This window comes from Meles meles, chromosome 18 (assembly GCF_922984935.1).
Source record: "Meles meles chromosome 18, mMelMel3.1 paternal haplotype, whole genome shotgun sequence".
In the NCBI taxonomy this organism is placed as follows: domain Eukaryota; kingdom Metazoa; phylum Chordata; class Mammalia; order Carnivora; family Mustelidae; genus Meles; species Meles meles.
Window position 1 is genome coordinate 31672956 of NC_060083.1, and position 25390 is coordinate 31698345.

Consider the following 25390-nt stretch of genomic DNA (forward strand, 5'->3'; position numbering starts at 1 on the left):
TCGCACCCAGGCCTCCCTTCTCTCTTAGCCTGCGGGGTCTTTTCTCTTTTTCCGGGTTTGGGACGACAGGACCGCAGCGAAACCAAAACTGGAAACGGATAAACTGCGGTGCCACCAGGGATCTATTTGAGAACTACACCCAAGGCGTGGTCGTCGCCGGAAGTGGCTGTAAGGCCTGTGCCCTCCACAAGGGCCCGCCTCCAATTGCGCTACCAGTAGGCGACAGCCACCCCCACTTCCGGCCCCTGGAGCCTCTTCCAGCAGCCCCCCTTTTACTGCTCTGTCATTGGCTGCCGCAGGGACGCGCTGTGATTTCCCATTGGTCGAGCCTCCTCTCCGGGGCCGTGCCTCCTCTCTCCAGGTACTGTCTTGTCTTCAGGCACCCGATAGGCTAAAGGCTGGGAGGGCGTCTGCCCCACTTGACCAATGAGCAGAGTGAAGAGTGAGGGCGGCGGCTGCGTGGTGGGGGCAGGGCGGGACTTGGTGTGGCTATTGGCCAGGGCGGGCACAGACCGGAGATACGATTGGTTGGGGAAAGAGGCCCCGTGGTGGGGTCGAAGCTGCGCGGACTCGGCAGCTGGGGGAGACGGAAGTGGTGAGAGCGCGGCCTCGGAGGGTCGGGCGGACGCCGCCTGGGTGAGTCACCGTGCCCCGTGCACTGCCAGTCTGGGAACCGCAACGACCACGTCTTGCCTCGCCCCGCCCCAGCCCCTCCGGCTTTCATGGGCCCCGCCCTCTGTCATTCGGGGCCCCGCCTCCGAATCTTTAGGCTCCGCCTCTAGAACCTGGACACCTGGGCTCTCCTGCCAGCCTGGCCCGCCCCCCCCCCCCCCCCCCCGCCCCTCGGGGCCAAATCCCCTTGGTCCGGGAGCCCTGGGCATCCCAGGCCTGGTCCTTGTCCCTCTTTCCCTCCCTCCATTTCCCTGAGGCTGCGTGCCAGTGGGCGGTGAGGCAGCACCTCTGGCTTGCCTCTTGCTGGCTCCCCCGTGAAGAAGGGTGGGCTGTGATCAGGGAGGCGGGCAGGACCACAGATGGAGGCTTTTATCCCCGCAGCCTTCCGCAGGGAACTGCTGGACTTCTGAGCTCGGATAGCAGGCATGAGCGAAAGTGTCAGGAAAACCTGGGCCTGTCTCCCTGAGTGGGCCAAGGAGGCCCATCCTGAATTTCTGTTAATTGGGCCCATTTGACAGGTACTGACTCTGAGGCCTTAGACTGGCCTGATTCTGTCTCTATTGTATGGCCTGCCTCCTCCCACAAACCAGCATCCCACTTGGTGTTAAAATAGTTTAATCAGGACCTATTCAGTCCTGCTGCCAGAAGGCATTCGGTTCACAGGTTGTGGTCCCCTCCCTCTTGGCCTCCACTCTGGACTCTGCCCCCAGTAAACAGGTCAGGTGGGTGCTACTTCCAGACTTAGAGGCTGGCAGAGCTTTCTGTGGCTTCATGTCCCTCCAGGGCCAGAAGTAAGTCCAAGTTGGGCAGCCTCTCTTTTCAGAGTTGGCAGTTCTTTTGCTTTCCCCAAAGGAACAGTGTTTGGAGTGTTCTTCTCCGTCTGATCTGGGAATCAGGACTCTCAAGTTTGGCCGAATAATCTTGGATGACACTCATTCCTGCGCCAGAAATTTGGGGCCGACTCCATGCCCTGCAGAATCACTTGTTGCTTTCTCCCCACATTGCCTCTGTCTGGCAAGGGGACCCGGGGAGAGCCCAGTTCTCTGTGAAATTTGCTGAAGAGGTTAGGAGTAGATGTGTGGCATTGGCTGATTCTAAGGTAATGTTAATGGTGCTCTTTAATCTTATGTTTCTGTCTTTTTACAGTAAGAAGCAGGCAGCCAGGACCCTCACCACAGTAGAATGGTGAGTATTCTCTCTTTCCTCAGATTATTGTATTTTCTGTAATCCTTCTGTCTGTTTTGTGAAGCTGTCCTGCCCCTCCTGGACCTTGAGCTCTGTGCTACTCTGTTCAGCCTCTAAACAGGTTCATCTCTCCTGGAAATAAATTAGGATTTCTTTAGGTTGCAAAACACCAGCCAATATACAGCACTGGGACAGGAAGCCTCTAGAAGTCTTTTCCTGCACATGCTATGTATGCTATACCTTCCCAATACTACCACTGGCTCTCATAGCCTTTCATAATGGCCCTTCTCTTACTTTTCTTGGGTGCCTGATGGAAGCCCTCTGTTCTGGTCTGAAAAGCCAGGCCTCCTTTATCTCAAGATCCTTGCACTTCCTAGTGAGCCCCTTGAATATTGTGAGTGCTTGTTGGGAGTGACTCCATCAAAATAGTGGGGTTTCTCCAGCTCTAAGATGCTGCTGTCTTTTAAGCTACTGCACTCAATAGCTGACTGGATATATAGCGGGATAGCACCCTCAAGGGGCCCAGAATATCACCAGGCTGCACAGGGGGTGAGGCTGGGGGTGAAAATGATCCTGTATATCTTCCATTAACTGTAAATGCCCTTCTCTCACCTCACATTCAGGGAACTCCTTAGCTAACCCCTGAGAACAGGAGGAGGAAGCGGTGAGATAAAAAGAGAAGAGAGAGTTGCAGGCCCAGGCCCATACTGGGCCCTTGCTCTGGCTGTATCTTTTCAGCTTCTTTGAGTGTCCCCTGTGCAGGTTAAGGAATTCAGTTGGTGAGAGGACTCTCCTTCCCTCCACAGTCATGGGAGTATGTGGTTCTCATCTCTTCCATAGAAAGCCTGGTGGTCTTGGTTCCCACCAGCTGATAGCCCCCTTCCTCTTTTCTTCTGTGACTCTCTGAAAAGACCATGGGCTTTAGAGTGAGCGTAGTCTATTTTTGAATCCTAGCACCACTGCTTGAATAGCTTAGGTAACTCACATATTTTCTTTCTAAGTCGGACCTCTCACCAGCAAAACAGTTAATTCTTGGAGAGTTGACAGGTTCTAGTGAGGTAATGTTTGCAGCCTGCCTGGCTCCTAGTAGATGCTAATACAATGTCAAGTTTTCTCCTATTCCCATTCCCCGCCCCCCCCCCCCCCCCCCCAGCAAAACCAAAGCCCTGGTTCCTGAAAGTTACCAGGCACGGGAAGTGTGGGGTCCCAATCAGCTCCTTCTGAGACTTTTGATGACACTTTGAGTCTGACTCCTCCTTATTCCTTGGCCCTCTACCCAACTCCCTCCATATCCTACTTTTGGGTTTCAGGTTTTGTTTTGCATAGCTTTTGTGGTCTGTAGTTCCAGCCTTCTCTTTCCCAGCCCCCTAAAATTCTTCTCCAAGAAGGACTTTCATATCCAGACGTCAGAGGATGTGAAATAAGGGAGAGATGGAGCTGAAGGGTAGGGTTGGGCAGGGGACATGGAATAAAACACTTAAAGAACTTCCCTTTCAGGAGTGTGGAGTGGCCAACCTGGCATAGACCAGTGTCTGTTCCAAAGGGCAAAAAAGGGAGTGGGATTTAGTGATGTCATGGGATTGGAGGACACTGGTGGACAGGGGTGTGGTGGGTGGTGGTTTTGTAGGAAAAGGAGGAGGCCTTGAAACTGTAGGTGAGCCTTATCTTGGGAATTCAGGACAGGCACTGGGGGAACGCAGAGTGGAGAGGACATGGGGACAGAGTGTGAAAAGAGGGATGTGGGCTGGTTCACTGAGAATATGGGAAGTGAAAGGACGTAGGAAGGCTTGCCTTACCCTCTGACGCGGTCTGGGGGCAGTCCCGCCGCCCAGACAGCGAGAGCCCCCAGACGTCCCCTGAGGACTCCCTCGCACGCGGCCGGAGGGGAACCGCGAGGAGGGAGGAGCCTGGAGCCGTGGGCGGGGCCTCGAGGATCCGCCCCCATCCCCCTCCTCTCGCGGCCCGGGGCGCTCCCCTCGTCTGGCTCCCCTCCCTTCCGCGCTCGTGAGGGAGGGCGGAGCCGGGTTCGCTCCATTGTGGAGAGGAGGGGAGAGGCGCGCGGGAGCCGCGCCGAGGCCCCGCCGCCAGCGCGCTCGCCTCCTGGTCACCGCGGCTGCACCTGGCTGGCCCCGCAGCCGTGATGCGGCGGGCGTCCGGCACTGGCGGGCAGCCTAGCGGCTCGGGGGACATGTGTGCTGGCCCAGACCGCCCGCGACCATGAGCCTGACCGCCCGCGTCTCCTGCTCCATGCTCAGCTGCTTCGTAAGTGTTGGCCTGGTCTGCGGGGGCCCGGGGGTCCCAGGGCTTGCTGCACCCGCAGCCCCGCCCAGCGCCAGCCCTTGCGATTCCGAATTTTGGCTCACCCCCCTTCCCGTGGCCCCTGGCAGTGGAGGGGGAGGGTTCCTTTTCTTTCTTGGACTTGCTTTCATCTTCGGGGGCCTGGGATTATGGAAAGCGTGTGTGTATATGTGTAAATTCTGTGACCCATCTTGGCCCCGCAGCCACTGCCCTTGACTGCAGATCCTCCAGGCCCCGCCCTGCAGGGGTACATCCCTTTACCTCCGCCTCTCCATCTTGGTCCCACCCGCAGCATCCTTGCTTGGGGATGTGGGATGTGGCTGGTCTGGGATGTTAGGGGGCCCGTCGGGGAGCACAGGATGTCTGAGCTATTTGCCTGGCTCCGGTCCCCTCCCCCTTCCACCACTCCATACCTCACCTGACACGCCAGTCTTTTCTCCTTGACTGTCCCCCAGACTGCCTCTCTTCTCCATCTTCCCTGCCTCTGCAGGGCTCCTACCTCTGCATCATTCCCAGTCCTCCCCTCCTCCCCCCCTCTGGCTTAATGCTCCTTCCCAGCTTCCCCCATCTGTCCTCTCAGATGTTCCCACCCCTCCCCTCCTTACCCCCCCCCCCCCCCCCCCCGTGGGTGGCTGCCAGGCCTCCTCTCTCTCTCTCTCTCCCTCCCCCCTGGCCTTCCTTGGGTCTCCTGGTTTCTCCCAGATCGTGGGTCCCCTCTTCACCCCTCCCTGCTAGTTGGGAGAGGAGTTACTTCTGCTTGCTGTGGGTATTCCGTAGGAATTCCCCTCTGATCAGCAGGCAGGGCAGGTTGCTTGGTAGGTGGTGGGGGCTCTTCAGTACTGTGGGCCTAACTGGAAGATAAGCTCAGCTCCAAAACACATCCTTCTTTTGAAAACATCCATGAAGGCCCTCTAGAGGCATGGGACTGAATCCCCCAACCTGCTCCTCTTTGTCTCCTTCACCTACCAGAGTGAAGAGTCTGTGGCCTTAGGTGCCTGCTTTCCCTCCTTTCTCCATAACCAGCTGCCACACCTGGTTCCTTTTTCTCAGAGCCGCACTTCCCATTCCCACTTCTGTCTTTCCTTCACATTGCTGCCTGTCTTTTTCTTAGTTTTCTCTCTTCCTCCATTTGGGAAATTTTGGTTCTGTTTGGTTCTGCTGCTCTTTGAGGAGTGCAGACTCCCAGTTCCTCTTTGGAGCTTACTCTTCCCTTAGGCTGAATGGGCTTGAGTATCCCCTCCACGTCACCCCTCCCACCAAGCCAGTCCTCTTTTCCATCCTCTGGTGACCAAACCTTTATCAGGGTGTATGGGTTGTATGCAGGTTTATTGAAGGGAGGGGAGCAGAATGAGGTCTGATGTGCCGAGTGGAGCCTGGTGACTTAGGGCTGAGGCCTTCCCTACAGGGTGAGGAGGGGCCCCCCAGCCTGGAGTACATCCAAGCCAAGGATCTGTTTCCCCCCAAGGAACTTGTGAAAGAGGAGGAGAATCTGCAGGTAAGGAGGAGGTGGGGGCCCAGGGTGGGTGGAGCTCTCTGCCAAATGAAAAACACCTTTCCTTCCCTCCCCCCAATCAACATCTCCAAGGGGATCCTACTGGGGCTTTGGCTTCCTGTTTCCGGGTCTCTCGAGGGAAGGGAATCTGTCTGTACTTGCTTTGCGGAGCCTTTGGCCCCAGGGAAGGAAAGGCAGCTTTCCTGTGCAGCTGTTGCCTGGAGAGGACTCTCCTGTTTTGCCTTGGCCCAGCTTTTCCAGAGGGGATCCCATGGGCCAGGGTTGGGGAGGGGAACGGAGGGGTGGACTGAGGGTTCCTCTGGAACTCTCCTGGACTGAGGATTCCTCTGCCCCTCGACAGGTGCCCTTTACAGTGCTGCAGGGTGAGGGAGTGGAGTTCCTGGGCCGGGCAGCCGATGCCCTCATTGCCATCTCCAACTACCGGCTGCATATCAAGTTCAAAGATTCTGTCATCAACGTGAGTTTCTGTCTTGTTCTCCCACACCCAAGGCAGAATCCCTGCCTGGTTCAAGGTGAGATTGCTCCAGTGCTGGTCTTGATCATGTCTCCAAATGAAGTTGGGGTTCCCTTCTTTTTCTTGCTAACTTTTTGTTTTCCTGCTATGGGTCTGTCTTTCTGCCTCTCTCTTATTCTTCCCTCCCCTCTTCTCTCTTTCCTTTACTCTGTTGCTGACCCTTCTAAGGGGGCACAGTGGCATTGTTGGGAAGAGTGCCACTTACAACTGTGTGACCTTGTTTAAATCACCCAAGGCTTAATTTCCCCCCGAATAATTTGGTCTGAAAATATCTGCCTTGTGGGGTTCTTATGATTATTCTTTAAGGTCACGTAGGTAGAGGACCGTGCACAGTTAGCCAGGCACTCAGCTGGCCCCCAGTCAGTGTCAGCTTCCTTCCTTGTGTGGCTACATCGGCATCTAGGCTGGGATGGGCATGAGGAGTGACAGGAGCTGAGCTTTAGTTTGCCCTTCCTCTAAAGGTCCCCCTCCGGATGATTGACACTGTGGAGAGCCGTGATATGTTCCAGCTGCACATTGCCTGCAAGGACTCCAAGGTGGTGAGGTGAGAACAGTGGGGCTACACTCAGGTCCTGTGGCCCTGGTCCTGCCCAGACCTCTCTGATGCAGGGTTTCTCTGCGGCAAGAAGGAAAAATACTGTCTCACTTCCCACATGTGGAAGAAAAGGTAGAAACCCTCTCTTGCTTGGGAAATCAACTTCCTGCCCCACAGTATCTTGATCTGAAAAAATGGGGATAACGTATAGCTCATGGAGTTGCCATAGGGATTAAATAGGATAGCGAAGGTGAAGGCATCTAGGGTTGGGATATAGCCCTCGTGTGATTATGGGTTCATTTATTAATTCACTTAACATACATTTATTGACCCCTCGACTCTATGGCAGACTGTTATAGGCACTGAGAATACAGCAGAGTACTAGTAAAAAGAATTTCTGCCCTCATGGAGCTTATGTTCCAGTGGGTAGTTAACCAGCAGTAAATAATGAGTAAAATATGTTAAATGATAGTAAACGTATAGGTGAAAAGTAAAGCGGGGAAAGGGAATACGGAGTGCTGTGGGGGTAAAGTTGTAGCTCTAAACAATAGGATCAGAGAAGGTTGCATTAAAAAGGTGACATTTGATTCAAGATCTGAAAAAAGTGACCATGTCGATATTTGAGTGAAGAGGGTGGCAGACAGAACAGTGTGTGCAAAGGCCTTGAGGTGGGTATTTTACTTGGCGTATTGGAAGAATAGCAAGAAGGCTCGCGTAGCTGGAGTGGGTGAGAGTAGTGGGTTATAAGATCTGAGAGGTAAGGTGGGTGTCAGAGTGTCATAATGACTGGCCTTTACTTTGAGGGAAATGAGAAACCACTGCAGGGTTTTGAGTAAAGGAGAGATACGATCTGATTAATGTTCTGTAGAATCACTCTGGCTGCTCTGTTGAGAATAGATGGAAGGGGGTCAGGCGCAAAGGCAAGGGCAGAATCGGAGGGGACTAGTTAAGAAACTGTTGTAGTTAGCCACGCGAGAGAGCGTGGGGGCCTGGCTAGGGTGGTAGTGGCCAAAATGGCACAAAGCATTCAGATTTTTGAGGGGAGAGATGACAAGATTTGCTGACAGATTGGATATGAGAGAAAGAGGAGTCTGGAATGACTCCAAGGATCATTAAAAGAGTGTCCAGAAAAAAAAAACAGAGTGCCCACTTTAGAGTCTGTCCTGTATGTGCTCAGGACTGTAGGGATTCAGAAGGAGAACCCACACTGGCCTTCTCTTCCAGGAGGTTGAGGTCTAGTTGCCAAAGGAAGACTTAACAGTGGCAGTATGCTCTGGGAAAACTTACTGTTTAAAACTCTTAAGCATATTAAGACTAAGAGAAGAACGGGTCTGTAAAATGGAGTGGGCTTGGAAGGCTTTAAAGAAGAGGGGGGACAGGACTGTCTTCAGAGTGTCAGTAGGATGTGGCTTGGCCAAGAGGAGGCATTATCAAGCAGAAGTGAAGAAATAAGGAGACAGGAATGGTATGAACAGGACTTCCTGCCTGCATCAGGAGTCATGATAGAACATGGAATACCAGCACATTCAGGGACATGTGGTAGAGTTTGGATTTGATGTAAGAAATGGTAGGGCCCCATTTGAAGGGATAAGTATGTCCCAAGGACTAGAGTTCTCAGGAAGACTGTTGTCAAAAGGTAAGTTCTCTTGGGTGTTGGCAGTGTCCCTGGTCCTCCCCCGGGTCCCTGTGCCTTAACTCCTGCTTTAAATCCTCCCCTCCCCACAGCCTTCCTGTGGGCCTTGTTTTTGACCCTTATGGCCCCAAGGCACACCTGCCCCTTGCCTCACTCTGTGGCTTCTTGCCTTGGCAGGTGCCACTTCTCCACTTTCAAGCAGTGCCAAGAGTGGTTGTCACGGCTAAGCCGGGCCACGGCGCGACCTGCCAAGCCTGAAGACCTCTTTGCCTTTGCTTACCATGCCTGGTGCCTGGGACTGACTGAGGAGGACCAGCATACCCACCTGTGTCAGCCGGGTAAGGCCAGCTGTTTTATTTGGGAGGCTTCATATCTCTTGGTTCTTAACCCTCCTCCACCCACGGACATGGTGCACTTGGATGCTGACAGGCAGGCATGGGGGTTGTGTTGCAGGAGAGCACATACGATGTCGGCAGGAGGCTGAGCTCACGAGGATGGGCTTTGATCTGCAGAATGTCTGGAGAGTCTCCCACATCAACAGCAACTACAAGTGAGAGGGCAGGGGGAGGAGAACCAAAATACCAATCCAGACTCAGATCTCACTGGGCCGAGTCCCTGGTTCTGTGAGAGAGGAGGACTCCTTATCTCTCTTCCCACAAAGCCATCCCTAGGGATCTTGTTATCATAGGCCTTAGATTGCACTTGGTGACCCCTTCTGGTCTCTTCACAGATTGTGCCCCAGTTACCCGCAGAAGCTCCTAGTTCCTGTGTGGATCACAGACAAAGAGCTGGAGAATGTGGCTTCCTTCCGCTCCTGGAAGCGGATCCCGGTGGTTGTGTATAGGTGAGGCAGCAGGGGACAGGAAATAGGGAGGACATTTTTTATGCAAGAAAGAGTCAAAAGTGGAGATTTTGCCTGGTTGAGTGGGAATTGATACCCTGCAGGAAATGAAATAATTTCCAATCAAAAACTACCTTGGCTTTTTTCTTCTAAAGATGAGGCTTTTGGAGAATACATTCACTTTACTTTTTTTGGAGAGGGTGTGTGTGTGTGTGTGTGTGTGTGTGTGTGTGTGTGTGTATATGTATAAAATGTTGCATTAATGTGTGTACAGTGTTGTGTGTGTAAATTGTTGCATTAGAACCGAGGTTGGCCAACCATGGTCCAGTGAACCAAATCCAGCCTGCAGCCTGTTTTATGTACAGCCCAGTGCTATGAATGGTTTTTACATTTTTAAACTGTTGCTTTTTTTTTTTTTAAATCAACAAGAAAGAATGCATGACAGAGACAGGCTGTGACATGTGAAGCTGAACATTTATTGTTTCTTTACCGAAAATGCTTGTGGATCTCCTGCACTAGAACACTGTAGCGAAAATAGAGTGAGACAGATAGTAGCTGTGAGGTTTGGAGTTGTTCTGCTCTGGGCTCAGGCTTGTTTTCCTGCTGGGTGTCGGTACTTGGAGCAGGTGCTATGCAGAGTCAAGAAGTCAAGGTCACCTTGGGAACACAGAGAGCATCCGAGAAATGTATGTGACAGTGCTTTGTAAACTGTAGAGCCCTCTGGATATGTCAAGGGCTTTTGGTTATTATTGTGGTAATGGGTAGCCCCTGTTGGCTCTGGAGATCTTGGTCTGGCCCCCTGAGGCCTTAGCAGTAGGCCTGGGAGGGTCGGTGGGCACTGCAGATGGCAAGAGAATGATGGTTTCTTCCCTTTCGTCAGACACCTCCGCAACGGGGCTGCCATCGCCCGCTGCAGCCAGCCGGAGATCAGCTGGTGGGGCTGGCGCAATGCAGATGATGAGTACCTGGTCACATCCATCGCTAAAGCCTGTGCCCTGGACCCGGGGACAAGAGCCAGTGGGGGCTCCCTCAGCACTGGGAATAGTGATGCCAGCGAGGCATGTGACACTGACTTCGGTAAGGTGTTGCGGGCGGCACTGACCCCCTGGAGAGCCCCTACCTTGGCCTTACTGGCTTTTGGGGAGCCCCTCCCTTCCCCACCTCGTGAGAGGATGGGAAGAAGCTGACAACACACAGGGTGCCAGGGTCTCTGCCCTTTGGGAGGCTGTAGGAGGACCGGGGTGTCCAGTTGTCTGTTCTCTGCTGAAGGAGTGTGTCCCAGGGTAGGGTGATGCTGGGCTGACTGACCCAGGGTCTTCTCCCTGCTGTGTGTTTAGATTCCTCCTTGACCGCGTGCTCTGGAGTGGAGAGCACCACAGCCCCCCAGAAGCTGCTGATCCTGGACGCTCGCTCCTACACGGCGGCAGTGGCCAACCGGGCCAAGGGTGGAGGCTGTGAGTGCGAAGGTATGGCTCTTAGAACCCCCACCACATCCCCCGCGCACCCTGTCTGTAGCCGGTCTGCGCTCTGGGTGGCCTCGAGGAGGAGGGGCCTGGGGGCAGCTTGTACAGTGGAAAGAGCCAGACAAACTTGGCTTGGAATCAGGACTCTGCCTCTTATCTAGCAGTGACTCATTCGCTTCTTCGGTCTCAATTTTATTATCTTATCTGTAAATTGGGGATGATCATAAAAATTATCAGCATAGAGCAGCTACTATATATTGAGAATTTGCTGTGTGTTGTCATTACGAGTAGTACCGTGACTATCACTCGTCGGTAATGTCCTCGTTACTGCTGTCAGCATGTGGCACCCAAGCATCCGGAGCTGAGTGGTCCCCCAGCCCGGGGAAGCCTGGTCCACGGGGACCGCTCTCGTCCTCGATGGCTGTTTCTGGGACGTGCTCTTAGGCTCCACCCTCGTCTGTATGTCTACAGAGTACTACCCCAACTGTGAGGTCGTGTTCATGGGGATGGCCAACATTCACGCCATCCGGAACAGCTTCCAGTATCTCCGGGCTGTGTGTAGCCAGATGCCCGACCCCAGCAAGTAGGTGGTCCCTGCCTGCCCCCATTCTGTCCCCCCTCGTCTTGTCCTTCACCCAGTTCTTCTGGTTCTTAGAAGATGAGCTGGGCTAATGGGAGGTGTGGAGGTATGGGAGACCTGAGGGCCTGGTGCAGCGGGCCGGTTCCAAGAGCACATCTTCTGCTCATTGGCCAGCACTGGAACGGCCACAGCACACCAGGTTCCTTTGGTTTGGATCTGAAGTCCTACTTAAAGAACACAGAGAACTGGGGAAAGGAGGCTAAATGTGATGCTTCCCGCTCCTCCCTCGGTCCTCAGTCCCTTGTGTACCTTGGTTCTTGTCTTCTTTACCTCCCTGCCAGATAGCTCCTGGCAGAAGGGCCCCGCACTGGACCTCTTGGCTTCAGCCTTCCCTGGGGACTTCATTCGATGTGGCTGGCGTGGGTGGCGGAGACACCATTGGAGCCTCAGTGTCCTTGGTGACAGGCTTGATTTCTGCTCTCCTGTAGCTGGTTGTCAGCCCTGGAGAGCACGAAATGGCTGCAGCACTTGTCAGTGATGCTCAAGGCAGCCGTGCTCGTGGCTAATACCGTGGACCGGGAGGGCCGGCCTGTGCTGGTGCACTGCTCCGACGGCTGGGACCGGACGCCACAGATCGTAGCCCTGGCCAAGATACTGCTGGACCCATATTACAGGACACTGGAGGTACTGGGTGGGCTTGGGTGGGGAAGACCAGAGGGAAAGGGGGGTGGGGAAGGTGTTGGGCCCTCTGGATCTGTCTTGGGGATCTTTTAGTAGAGGATATTGGTGGCTTTGAGTCCTCTCCTAGGATCAGTTCTGCTCTTCCCTGTAGCTGCCAGCTCCCTGCCTTGGGCATCCCCTGGGGAGTGGCACATTAGCCTTTCCAGAAAGGCCCTATGCTTGGCCTCTCTTTTCTGCAGGGCTTCCAAGTTTTAGTAGAGTCTGACTGGCTGGATTTTGGACACAAGTTTGGAGACCGCTGCGGCCACCAGGAGAATGCAGAGGACCAAAACGAGCAGTGCCCGGTGTTCCTCCAGTGGCTTGATTCTGTTCATCAGCTGCTCAAGCAGTTCCCCTGCCTGTTTGAGTTTAATGAAGCATTCCTGGTAAGTCCTCCGCTCCTGGTAAAGCCTGTGACGGGGCGGGGGCGGGGGAAAGGTGGCCGAGGCTCCCAGGTGTGAGCTAGTGCGGCCTTCTAGGTCAAACTGGTGCAGCACACGTACTCCTGCCTCTACGGCACGTTCCTGGCCAACAACCCGTGCGAGCGAGAGAAACGCAACATCTACAAGCGGACCTGCTCTGTGTGGGCTCTCCTGCGGGCTGGCAATAAGAACTTTCACAACTTCCTCTACACACCTGGTTCCGACATGGTAAGTCCCATCCCTTGTTCTGTGGCCGCTGCTTGGAGAGCTCCAGGGAGAACAGCCTGAGCAGTGGGGAGAATGAGGGCTGAGAGAAAGAAGAGGGACCTGGACCCGCTCACAAAACACTGGCATGGGGCTGCTTCCCTAGGTCCTGCATCCTGTGTGTCATGTCCGGGCCCTGCACCTCTGGACAGCTGTTTATTTGCCAGCATCGTCTCCATGTACACTCGGGGAGGAGACCATGGATCTCTACCTTTCTCCAGCAGCTCAGAGCCAGGAGTTCTCTGGCCGCTCTCTGGACAGGTAACAAGAGTCTTTCTTGCTCTCTCCACTAGGAAGGCAATGATTGCTTTGTGCTTCACCTCATGTTCTCCTTTTTTTTTTTAAAATAAGATATTTAAAAGCAACTTCTTGTCTCAGTTGAAGGAGAGACTTGGCCCAAGACTTGTAGCTAGCCTGGAGGGCACTCTGGATGTTTTCAAGGTCCTCTCTTAAGATAAGATTGGTTACCTCCTTTCCTGGAGCTATCACCCTATGTGACATAGTTAAGCAGGGGAGAGGAGAACAGAGAAGAAAGGACTATTTCAGGAAGGTTTGTGGGAATGGTCTTCTATGTTCACTATAGAAGACATTGGGGTACTTGCTATCTTAGTAGTAGTGACCTTTGCTATATACAACAATAGCTTCTGGAAGCATCTGATTCTCAGGGAGGTACATTCCCAGAAGAGGGATGGTCTTCCCATTCTCCCTAAGAAAAAGGCCAGAATTTAAAGGCAGACATAAAAATTAAAGTTATCTTCTGGCTAAATACTTGGGGGAAGTAGAATGGATGTTGGTTACATTATGAGAGTAATGCATGTTCCTGTTTTAAAAAAAGTTGAGGGGCGCCTGGGTGGCTGTCAGTTAAGCAGCTGCCTTAGGTTCAGGTCATGATCTGGTCTTGGGATTGAGCTCTGCATTGGGCTCTCTGCTCAGTGGAGAGCCTGCTTCTCCCTCTCCCTCTACCTACCGCTTTGTCTACTTGTGCTCTCTCTAACTCTCTGTCAAATAAATAAATAAATAAAATCTTTTTTAAAAAAATCAAACAGTGTAAATGTAGAAAATGAAAGTCTCCTTCTCAGACCCTTGTCCCCACAGGTGTCCACTGCTAACACTCCGGTGCCTGTGCTTCCAGATGTTTATTTCTACGTAGATACAGCCACACTGTCATGGAGAAACATTTTTGGGGCACCTTGGTGGCTGTTTGTTAAGCTTCTGACTCTTGGATATCTGTCCAGCTCATGATTTCAAGGTCATGGGATGAGCCCTGTGTTGGGCTCTGTGTTCAGCAGGGAACCTGCTTGAGATTCTCTCTCTCCCTCTTCCTCTGCACCGCCCTCCCATGTGTGCACACGCTCTCTCTCTCTCAAATAAATAAATCTTTAAAAAAAAGAAACATTTTAAGATGCTGAAAAACAGAATCATACTTTGCATTCTGTTCTGCAGATTGTTTTTCCCATGTTGTGTTAGGCTGTCACCCCTCTAAAGCACATATAAAGCTGTTTTATTGCTTTAGCGACGCATATAACAGTCTAAAATTAGAGTGTAGCATAACTTATATAACCAGTTTCCTATTGGCCATTTAGGTGATTTCTGTTTTTTGTTTTTTTATTATTTTTGGGACTGCTTTAACATTCTTAACTATGTGTATGTTTTTGAAAACAGTTGTGGGTAAAATACACATAATATCTACCATCTGAACCATTTTTAAGTGTACATTTTAGTAGTATTACTTTATATGTGTTATCTTTGCATTTGTGCTAATATTTTTGCCAGATAAATTCCTAGAAATGAAAATGTTGGGTTCAAAGGATATGTACATTTCAAATTTTGATCTTTATTGACGGAGGACTCTTAAAGTATAACTTAAGTTATTGGTTGAATATTATAAAGGAAAACAAAAAGGCCCACTCCCCCCTAAATTATTGGTTTTAGGGTCTTGAGTCCATGGTTAGGGCCCATGGATAGGTTTCAGGAATTCTGTGATTTTCTTCCTTCCCCAAACTATGCAGAGTTTGGGTATAGGTTCCTAAGTTTATTTTTCCAGGGAGAGGGCCCAGAACTTACAAAATTCTGGGTAAGTTCTATCACTCATTTAATAATCACTGCCTTAAATTAATACCTAATCTTTCTTTTCTCTTCCTTCCTTCCTTCCTTTCATTCTTTCTTATTTTATTTATTAGGATGGTTGGCTGGCTTAGACAGTTAAGCTTCTGCCTTTGGAGCAGGTCACAATCCCAGGGTCCTGGAATTGAGCCATGCGTTGGACTCCCTGCTCAGCGGGGAGTCTGCGTCTCCCTTTCCCTCTGCCTCTCCCCCTGCTTGTGCTCTCTCTCTTTCAAATAAATAAAATCCTTTAAAAAATTTAAAAAATAAAGATATTTTTTATTTGAGAGGGAGAGAGCAACCATGAGCAGGGGGAGGGGCAGAGGGAGAGGGAGGAGCAGACTCCCTGCTGAGCAGGGAGTCCAGTGTGTGTGGGGGGGTGGGTGTTGATCCCAGGACCCCATGATCATAACCCGAGCTGAAGTCAGATGCTTACCTGACTGAGCCACCCAAGTGCCCGTAATACCTAATTTTTCAATTCAGTAAATGTTTAATACCCACTAGCTCAGGGCACCTGAGTGGCTCAGTGGGTTAAGCCTCTGCCTTCTGCTTAGGTCATGATCTCAGGGTCCTGAAATTGAGCCCCGCATCGGTTCTCTGCTCAGCAGGGAGCCTGCTTCCTCCTCTCCCTCTGCCTGCCTCTCTGCCTACTTGTGATCTCTCTCTGTCAAATAAATAAAATCTTAAAAAAAAAAAAAATACCCACTAGCTCTCTAGTACCGTACAGGTTTGTGGCCTGTATAAATGAAATAGAAGATATTGATCCTATTTAAGATACTTTGTAAAAGCTATAGTAAGACAGACATAGGACAAATAGAGATCAGTTCTAAGTTAGCATCTAAGCAAATAAGAATGTGTGTAGTTCAAAGCTATTGGGAGAAATGAGAAGTTAGAAAAGGGTCATTTGGTGACTATTTACTTAGAGAAGTTTTCATGGAAGACCAGGCAGGAGCCTTGACTTTTTGGTATCTCTAGCATCTGACTTGGCCTGGCACATAATAGGTGCTTTAGTAAGTGTTTAAATGAACAAACAAATGAATGGAATAAAGGGAGTTGTGAGCTTGGTAACAAGGTAGTGGAGAAGGGTCCAAAGGAATTACATACATGAAAGATAGTTTAATGAACAAAAGAAGAACCTATCTAGAGTTGGTGGGGGTTAAGAAGGAGCCATTTTGAGGAGCAGAAAGAAGGAAACACAGGATAGTTCACTGAGGGCTTAAACATTATCCTGAGGACTTTATTTAGATTCAGTTGTCAATAGTTAAGTCATTGTAGGAAGTCACGGTGAACTGGTGACAACGGGATTTTTGGAGAATGAGTCAGTGAGGTGGGTAGTTGGAAGCACAGAGATCAGCCAACACTATTGTAATTCAGATATGAAGAGAAGAGTTTGGAAGGAGAAAGGATTAAAATCAGACTCTAGAGAAGTCATTAGCAGACATTGGAGTGACTGAATATGGGAAGGTAGAAGTAAAGAATAGAGGGGACCTATCAAAGACAGGTCCTGAGTCTCTGAGCTTAGAAACTAGGTGGATATTGATACCAACCCAAAGACATTGGGAAGTTGAGAAGAGTCAGTTTGGGCAAGAGAAGGAGAAACAGGCAGGTTGGGATTGAAATATTAGCAAAGAGAAAGTATACAATAGGCAGTTCAAGATGCAGAGTTGGATTTGGAAGACCAAGTAGTATGCAAATAAAAACAATACTTTCTCTAACAACTGACCTGACTTATCTTTGGTTTTACCTTTACCTAGATCAAAAAATACCTTATGTTCTGTTCTTTTCCACTGAAGTTCAACATATTCTGATATACCCAGCTCAAATCTACCCTCTCTGTGTGGCCCTCCCTGACCACTCTAGCAAGACAAGTTGTCTTTGTTCTAAACTCCTCACTCATTATTGTCTCTATCAACATTATTATTACGATCATTAAAAATTTTGTGTATTTAATATTTATTTATTTATTTATTTATTTATGAGAGAGCGAGCGTGCTTGTGCGCATGTGAGCAGGGGGAGGGCAGAGGGAGAGGTAGAAAATCTCAGGCAGACTCTGTGCTGAGGGCAGAGTGCAACACAGAGTTGATCCCAGGAACCTGAGATCATGACCTAAGTCAAAACCAAGAGTCGGAAGCTTAACTGACTGGGTCATCCAGGTGCCCCTTAACCAGCATTATTGATTAAATCTTTTGTCCAGGTAGGAATCAGCTGTGGAAGATAGGAGACTATTGATACTGTTGAATTTGGGTCAAGAGTACATGGGAGGTCTTCATACTCTTCTACTTTTGTATGTTTGAAAGTTTCCATAATAAAAAAGTAAAACAAAAAAGAAAAAAAAAAAGACAAAGTTAGCTGTGGTACTTTTTAAAAATAGATGCCTGGTTCTCATTCATAGGTCTTAGACGTGGCTGGTTGTCTGTATATCTAGAAAATCTATAGGAGCTCCTAATGTACACCCACTGGTCTGTTGCATTCAGTTGGTACCTAGCAGTGGGCACTTGATGTTAGATTTTAAGATCACTTATTCATCTCTCCAAATTGTTTGATTGGCTGGTGCTAGGGATTCAGATAAGACAGTGCTGCCCTCAAGGCACTTTCAGAGAAGGAGATAAGTAAGGAAACAGTAAGTGTAACAATATGACAAGTACTGAGCAATGTGCTTGGAAATGGATTATTTTGTTTAATCAGCTTTAAGAGGTGGGTACTATTACTTTTCTCCGAAGATGATGAGGGAACTGAGGCTTAGAGAAGTTAAGGTTACATTGTTAAAAAATCACCAAGCTGGGATTCGAGCCCAGCTATGGGACCCCAGAGACTCTAATCATAACCATTGCTCTTGTCTTCCTGGAACTGTATACCACAAGACAAAAAACAAAATCAAAATCAAAATTGATCACGAAAGTAAAATCACGGGGCGCCTGGGTGGCTCAGTGGGTTGGGCCTCTGCCTTTGGCTTGGCTCGTGGTCTCAGGGTCCTGGGATTGAGCCCCGCATTGGGCTCTCAGCTCGGTGGAGAGCCTGCTTCCCCATCTCTCTCTCCCCTGCCTCTGCCTGCTTGTGATCTGTCAAATAAACTAATTAAATCTTAAAAAAAAAAAAAAAAGTAAAAACACACATAAGAATCTTTAAAAAACATAGTGCGTTTAAAAATCACTTAAAAAAATCAGTGATATTTTAACTCAACCTTTGAGGAATTTTTCTGCATGGGCTGGACTGACTAAGGCATCTGAAAATAGGAGTCTGATTAAGTCTCCACTGTTTCCTGGCAAGTTTCCCTGAAGTTTTCATTGCTCTAAGGACTTTCAAAATGTGTTAAAAATCAGACATTCTTGAAAATGTAACCCATTTGGTGTGCACGAATGCCTCTAGAACTCTTGAGTGCTTTATACTTGGGGAAGTTTCCATGGTGACTTCGGACTCCAAGGCATGCGGTGCTACTAAGTGGTTGTAAAAGGCTGTCTTGGTTTCTGCTGTGAGGAAGGATCATTTATAATAAGGAAAGTAGTAAAAATAACAAGTGGTGTGTATAGTCTTAGTAAGTTTGTTGTTGGCTGCCTATAGTTTGAATCCTTGTAGCGTCTCTGTAAGGTATAATTTATAATGATCATTTTATAGAGGAAGAAAGCACATGTCTGAAAAGTTAAATAACTCACTTGCAGTCATATGGCTAGTCAGTGTCAGAACCAATATCATCTTAGCTCCAGAATTGTCTTCCTTCTGTCTTACTGTATATGATAGAGGCAGTTGGACATTAGATTTCAGACTTGGGTATAGTCCTGGCCGGCACAGTAGGTTTAGAAGGCATAAACATAGAAGGCACTGAAATCACGAGAGTGGCTGAGATTGCCCAGGGAGGTTGTGTAGGGTAAGGACTAATAACGGCAGGGGACAGATCCTGGCTTCTGGAGGACAGATTTCATGTCTTTCACTTTTTGCACAGTAGACTTGTTACAGTGGACATTGATTATTTGTAATCGTAAATTTTCTTTCTTATGAACTCTGGCTTTGATGGTCTGATTCTGTATATTGGAGGTGACTCCCATTTACTGACCTGGAGGTGTTGTTGTGTCTGTCATTCCAGATTACCTAAAACCAGATCTATGGATGATCTGCTTTCTGCCTGTGACACAAGCAGCCCCCTGACTCGCACATCTAGTGACCCGAACCTCAATAACCACTGTCAGGAGGCCAGAGTAGGCCTGGAGCCCTGGCATAGCAATCCTGAGGAATCTGAGACCTTCGTGGAATCTGGGGCAGGAGGTCCTCAGCAGACTGTAGGAGAAATGGGTCTTCCTTCCCCTCTGCCCAGCAGCCAGAAAGACTACTTGAGCAATAAACCCTTCAAGAATCACAGAAGCTGTTCTCCAAGTTACAAACTGCTTAGTACTGCAGTGCCCCAGGAGATGAAGAGCAACATCTCTGATCCTGAGATCCAGGTCCTGGAAGAGACTATGACACCAGCTCTAGACCCTCCTGCCCACATTGAGCTGAGTAGGACTTTAGATGGCACGGAGGAACAACCTGAACCTTGTCCTGAAAAAGAAGCTGTCGGTGCACTCTCTGAAGTCGCTTCCAACAAAGGTCATGGAGTTTGTGATTTTCCCGAGTCTTCCCAGGACTCCCTTACAGGTGCCCCCCAACGGGCCCTGCTAAATTCCATGCTAGGTGTGCCCTCCAGATGTGCTCCAGATCACAGTCTGGGCACCCTTTGCAACCCACCAAGTGCTACCTGCCAAACTCCTCCAGAGTCAAGCACTGACTTCCTCAGCCAAGATCCCCCGGGGTCTGTGGCAAGCATCTCCCACCAGGAACAGCCCAGTTCTGTGCCAGATCTGATTCATAAGGAGGAATACACTGGCAAAAGAGGGAATATTAGGAATGGGCAGTTACTGGAAAATCCTCGCTTTGGGAAAGTGCCACTGGACTTGTCCCGAAAGCCAATTTCTCAGAGCCAGATCAGTGAGTTTTCTTTTTTAGGATCCAACTGGGACAGCTTCCAAGGGATGGTGACTTCATTCCCAAGTGGGGAGACCACCCCTCGGCGGCTGCTTTCCTATGGCTGTTGTAGCAAGAGGTCAAGCAACAAGCAGGTGCGGGCAACAGGGCCCTGCTTTGGGGGCCAGTGGGCTCAGAGAGAAGGGGTGAAGTCACCAGTCTGTTCTAGTCATTCCAGTGGACACTGTACTGTTCCAGGAGGGAAAAATAACCGGATGTGGTTGTCCGGTCATCCAAAGCAGGTCTCTAGCACAAAGCCTGTTCCACTGAGCTGCCCTTCTCCAGTGCCTCCTCTCTACTTGGATGATGATGGACTCCCCTTTCCTACGGATGTGATCCAGCACAGATTACGGCAGATTGAAGCAGGGTACAAGCAAGAGGTGGAGCAGCTACGTCGACAAGTGCGTGAGCTTCAGATGAGGCTGGACATCCGTCACTGCTGTGCCCCTCCAGCAGAGCCGCCCATGGACTATGAGGATGATTTTGTAAGTTTCACCACTGCTATCTATCCATTCATTTATTCTGTTCATCCAGCCTTCCAACATTTATTCATTGGGTACTTGCTGGGTGCCACTGTTTTAGGTGGTTGGCCTGTAGGATGAAGGACATAGTCTGAAATCTCAAGGGGCTCACAGTGTATTGGGAGAGAGAAACTAGAGGGAGAGACAACTAGAATTATGGTCTTAAGTGTTACCATGGAAGGAAGCATTAGGTGTTAGGGGCTGGGATGGAGTGAAGGCTATCCTGAGAAGGTAATGTTTGAGCTGAGTACTGAAGAATTTGTCCTATTTGCCTAGGTAGACAGTGAAAAGGAAATACCATTCTCAAAAGCATGAAGGCAATAAGTACTCCAATGGGATGGCTTAATCAAAGGGGTGGGGGGGGTGTGTGCGCACATGCACATGCGCGCGCACACACGTGTACTTACATGCATGTACAGGTGTGCTGGGGCCATGCGGGAGGGAGTTGGGTAGTGAGGCAGGAGCTGATACTGGAGAACTAGACAGGGATATAGAGAACTGGATAGGACAGAACTAGAAAGGTCAGCTCAAGATCCCTTGTTTGGATTCTACCCTCAAGGCAGCACAATTTTCGGCCACTATCGTGATAAGATTTGTATTTTAAAAATACTACTCTAGCAATAGTTTGTCAAGTGGATGAGGCAGTTGAAACCCAGGTTGGGAGGCTGGAAGGTGTTTTGGAATAACCCAGGTGAGAGATGATGAGGACTGTCTAGGCTTCACTGTGTTGGGAAGCCCTCTGGTTTGGGGACACAGTTCTGGGGAGGTTCTACAAGTTAGCTTCTTGGCTACTGTATATCCTGTCATGAACACAGGCACTTCTTTTCCTCCTGTTAAGACATTCCCACTTTCCTGTTGCCTGCTTGCTAGGATGGGATGGTCAGGACTAACAACTTACTATTCAGGGTGATGGTTTAAAACAGGAGTCAGCAAACTTTCTTGGTAAAGGGCCGTATATTATATTATATATTTTAGACTTTGTGGTACATACAGTATCTGTCCTACCTGTTCGACTCTGCTGTTACAGCACAAAACCAGTCACAGGCAATATGTAAATAAATGTGGCTGTCTTCCAATAAAACTTGATTTACAAAACCAGGCAGTGGGCTAGATTTGGCCTGTGAGCCTAGTTTCTGAGCCCCTGGTTTAGAATGTAATGAGAACATAATATTTTCATGCTGTGATAAAGCATATTGGTTAAGAGCATGGGTCTGAAGCCAAAGTACAGTTGACCCTTGAACAATGCCGGGGTTAGGGTGCCGACGCCTCGTGTAGTCAGAAATCCCCGTATAATTTTTGAGTCCTCAGAACTTAACTACTAATAGCTCCTGCTGACCAGAAACTTTACTGATAATACAGTCAATTAACATACATTTTGTACATTAGACGTATTGTAAGCTTTGTTTTTATAGTAAAGTAAGCTGGAGAAAAGGAAATGTTCCTGAGAAGATCGTAAGAAAGAGAAAATACATAGTACTATACTGTATTTCTTGAAAAATATCTGCATAGAAGTGGACCCATGCAATTCAAACCTGTGTGGTTCCAGGGTCAACTGTACTAGGTTTAAATTCCAGGTTTACTGCTTACTATCTCTTGACTTTTCTCAATGCTTGGTTTCCTTATTTGTAAAAGAGGGATGACAATAATAATACACATCTAAGCTTCTTGGGAGGATTGAAAGAAGTACATGCATGTAATGTACTTAGAATAGTCCCTGATGCCTAGTAAACAATGAAGGTTAGTGATGGTGAAGATGGATTGATATCTTTGCCTTTTCTTCAGACATGTTTGAAGGAGTCTGATGGCAGTGATATAGAAGATTTTGGCTCTGATCACAGTGAGGACTGCCTTTCAGAAGCAAGCTGGGAACCTGTTGATAAGAAAGAGACTGAGGTATGTGCAGGCCAATGCATAGTTACGTAAGTATGGAGTAAGTAAATACTTACAAAATAGGAGTTCTCCTATTTCTAGCATGAGTGACATGGAGTAGCATGAGTGACATGCTATAGACAAGAGCTCTCTCCTAGATGATTGTCTTTTTAGAGGCAGGTAGTGGCCAACTATAAAGACAGACCTTGTTTTTTCTCCTGAGATGCTTTCCTTGTTGCAATGTTGCTCTTCTACTTGGTGACAAGGACCTGGAATTTTTCCTTGTGCCTTCTGTTAGGTGACTCGCTGGGTTCCAGACCATATGGCATCACATTGCTATAACTGTGACTGTGAGTTCTGGTTGGCCAAACGAAGACACCATTGCAGGTAAGATGTCCTGTAGAATTCTGTATGGCTCATAAAGCAGTGACATACATGTATAGCTAAGTCGAGTTAATCTGAAAATGGAGACAGCATTATAGGGATTTTTTTTTTCCCCCCATCTTTTCTCTTTATTTACTCATGTAAGGCCTTTTGGAGTATCATTCATTCTCCGCATATGGGCATTTCTGATGAACTCTTCCCTCTTTGTGCTTTGGCAGAAATTGTGGGAACGTGTTTTGTGCTGGCTGCTGCCACCTGAAGTTGCCCATTCCTGATCAACAACTCTATGACCCAGTTCTCGTCTGTAACTCATGTTACGAACACATCCAAGTATCTCGTGCCAGAGAACTCATGAGCCAACATCTGAAGAAACCCATTGCTACAGCTTCCAGCTGAATGCCAGAGGAGATGACCTGTCCAATTTTAGCAGGTTTGAAGGGAGGATCTGCTTCAGGTGTAGTTTTGAAGGTTCCTTGGTATGGCTCATGAAATCACAGAGCTCAAAGTTACTGTCTTGAGAAATCCTCCTTGGTACCATAGACTGGAGCAGAGGAATTCCAATTTGGCAGGAGGTCTTCTACTGGTGAGACCCTCACCTTGGGGTAATGGTCCTGGATCCAGACCCAGAGTCTGGAAGCTTAATGTTGAGTTGGTGACTCCCACTTTTCTCCTGGGGTGGGGGTGGGGGGGGTCACAAGATGATGATTTCATAGATACTGCCTGATGATGTGCCCCCAACAGCAATAGAAAGGCATATGTATAAGCAAACTCCAAGTGATAAACAGATTCATCTCTCCTCCACCTTGAAAAAAGCAGATTCTAGTATATAAGATAGGAATTCCTATTTGAAACGAACTATATCCTGTTCCTCTGTGCTCTGTGTCTGTGCATGAAGGCTCAGTCTTTAGAGGCACTCCCTCTAGTTGCAGTAGTTCTGTCTTTCTGTGGAGTTGGTGTAAAGACTGGTTCTGCAAGTGAAGGTTTTGCTGTATCTTTTCACTTGTCTCATCAGCCAGCATAAGTGAATATTCACTTTAGAGCGACAGTTCTAAGGAGTGAGACATTTTGGGGAGCAGAGGAAAACTCTGCTGGTGTTCCGTTCTGGCAAAAATCTGTTATTTGGAGCTGTGAAGGCAGTAAGTAGTCTCTGTTACTCAGTGGCAGCTCTTGAGGTATGCACTGTGAAGAATGAGAAGGGAAAAGCAGAAATGATCCTTGTCAAATATTTGCTGATTGTGCCCTGCCCTTTGCACCTGACTTTTCCTAGTTGTCCTGGTGCTAACACAGGAGTTACACCTTGATCCTCTCCTGGCATGAAAATAAAACAATGGTTTTTTTTTTGTTGTTGTTGTTGTTCCATTGCCCACTTCCCTAATGTTGTCTTTCCCTTGGCTGCTGCCTCCTCTGGGTTACACTGCTTCTTATCCTGAACACTTGACACCTTGAGGGTAGAATTTAGCATTTGGTTTTTACCTCCTAGAATATGCTGTTTGATATGTGAGGGTTTCAGTACAAATGCTGCTGTCTATTTCTGTGCACTTAACAATGGAACCCAAACAGAAGAGAATAAAGCCTTGATACCAAAATTGGGAGAGAAAATGTGTCCACTTGGACCAAACATTGGTGTTTTTTTTTTTTTGTTTTTGTTTTTTTTGTCTGTTTGTTTTTTTTGTTTGTTTCAGTTTCATCTTAATATGTACCAGTGGCACTTAACCAAAAGATACAGTGACATAGCCATGTACTGTGGTTGGGACAGATATAGTCTCCTTGACCTATAATGAAACCACTAGTATTTCCTTTATACATTTTCTTTAATCCATTGGTGTATAAAAGGTAAATTACACTTAGGCTTATCCTGTTTTAAAACTATGGTAGCTGTCTGTCTAACTGCTACTTTCATGTTGCTTCCTAGAAAAAAAATTTTCATTCGAAAATAACTAGGATCTGCATTTAGAACAAGAATTGTTACTTGTCCTGACCTTTTCTCAGTCCTACAGAGAAGCATCTGTGCTTTTATACTTGTCATGGATGTAACCTAAAAAGTTTTGGCGTATTTAGGTCAGCCTAGCAGAACTTTTTTTCATTTAAATGGAGTTGAATAATGGAGATTTGTGTCTGGGAAATTCCTGAGATCATTGAAAAAGTAACAAACTATTCCTTGTCTCTGATATGTAAAATTCTCCTAAGCATTTTCTCAATCATTAAAACTTACTGCCAGTTGCGAGTGGCTTTTTAATTAACTTGACTTTCATTGCACTTCACTCTGCCCATTTTCAGGGGGAGTAAGATTGGTAACATTTGAGGAGACTGTATCTGTCTACTTTTGTGTGGCTGTTTTGAGGGACTGTCCCATCAGTGAACATACTGCATGGCCTTGGAGAGAGACTCTGGGCTCTCAGCTCAGATGTATTCATCAAATACTCCTTTCAGAGCTCTTGTGGGTGTAAGTGACATGATGTGGCCAAAAATCCAAACTGTGCAGTTGCGTTGTGACAAACATGCAATGTGCTGTAAAAACTCAATACAGTTTAAATAAAATCTCTATATTAGTGCTGCTTTGTTGGGTCTTTTTATTCATTTTAATTTCTAAGAAAATACTCGTTTATTCTTTGACCACAAGAAAAGACTAAAATATACTCCTTCCTCCCAACCTTTTTTATCAGCACAGCACCTGCTATATTCTTATTTATGGATCGCTAGGAATTTATCCTATGGAAACTGTAGAATTCTATCCCATCTCATGTGAGGTTTATTTCTGTTTAATGGCTAAAATTGCACCAGCTGGTTGACCAGGCACACAGGATTGTATTTTTTGTCTTCCCATTCCCTCCTCATAGGCACCTCAGTTCTCACTAAACCTGCCCTGAGCAAAAATACCGC

General features: G+C 48.3%; 1 protein-coding gene across 6 annotated transcripts; it reads left to right on the forward strand.

Annotated features, from left to right (window-relative positions):
* Positions 1 to 280: 280 nt before the first annotated feature.
* MTMR4 (myotubularin related protein 4) lies at positions 281 to 25062 on the forward strand. 6 transcript variants are annotated; one of them, XM_045984122.1, is made up of 19 exons: positions 281 to 361; positions 1819 to 1857; positions 5561 to 5650; positions 6009 to 6125; positions 6644 to 6726; positions 8528 to 8688; positions 8804 to 8900; positions 9081 to 9194; positions 10072 to 10268; positions 10529 to 10657; positions 11126 to 11237; positions 11723 to 11918; positions 12155 to 12340; positions 12434 to 12604; positions 12747 to 12901; positions 18823 to 20221; positions 22040 to 22150; positions 22425 to 22513; positions 22729 to 25062. In XM_045984122.1, exons 2-19 carry the CDS (start codon positions 1855 to 1857, stop codon positions 22904 to 22906), a joined length of 3588 nt encoding a protein of 1195 aa, XP_045840078.1. In that variant the 5' UTR covers positions 281 to 361; positions 1819 to 1854; the 3' UTR covers positions 22907 to 25062. The 6 variants fall into 6 exon arrangements, with proteins under 6 accessions (XP_045840078.1, XP_045840075.1, XP_045840077.1 ...); XM_045984119.1 differs by lacking the exon at positions 281 to 361 and adding an exon at positions 503 to 636; XM_045984121.1 differs by lacking the exon at positions 281 to 361 and adding an exon at positions 895 to 1190.
* Positions 25063 to 25390: the final 328 nt, after the last annotated feature.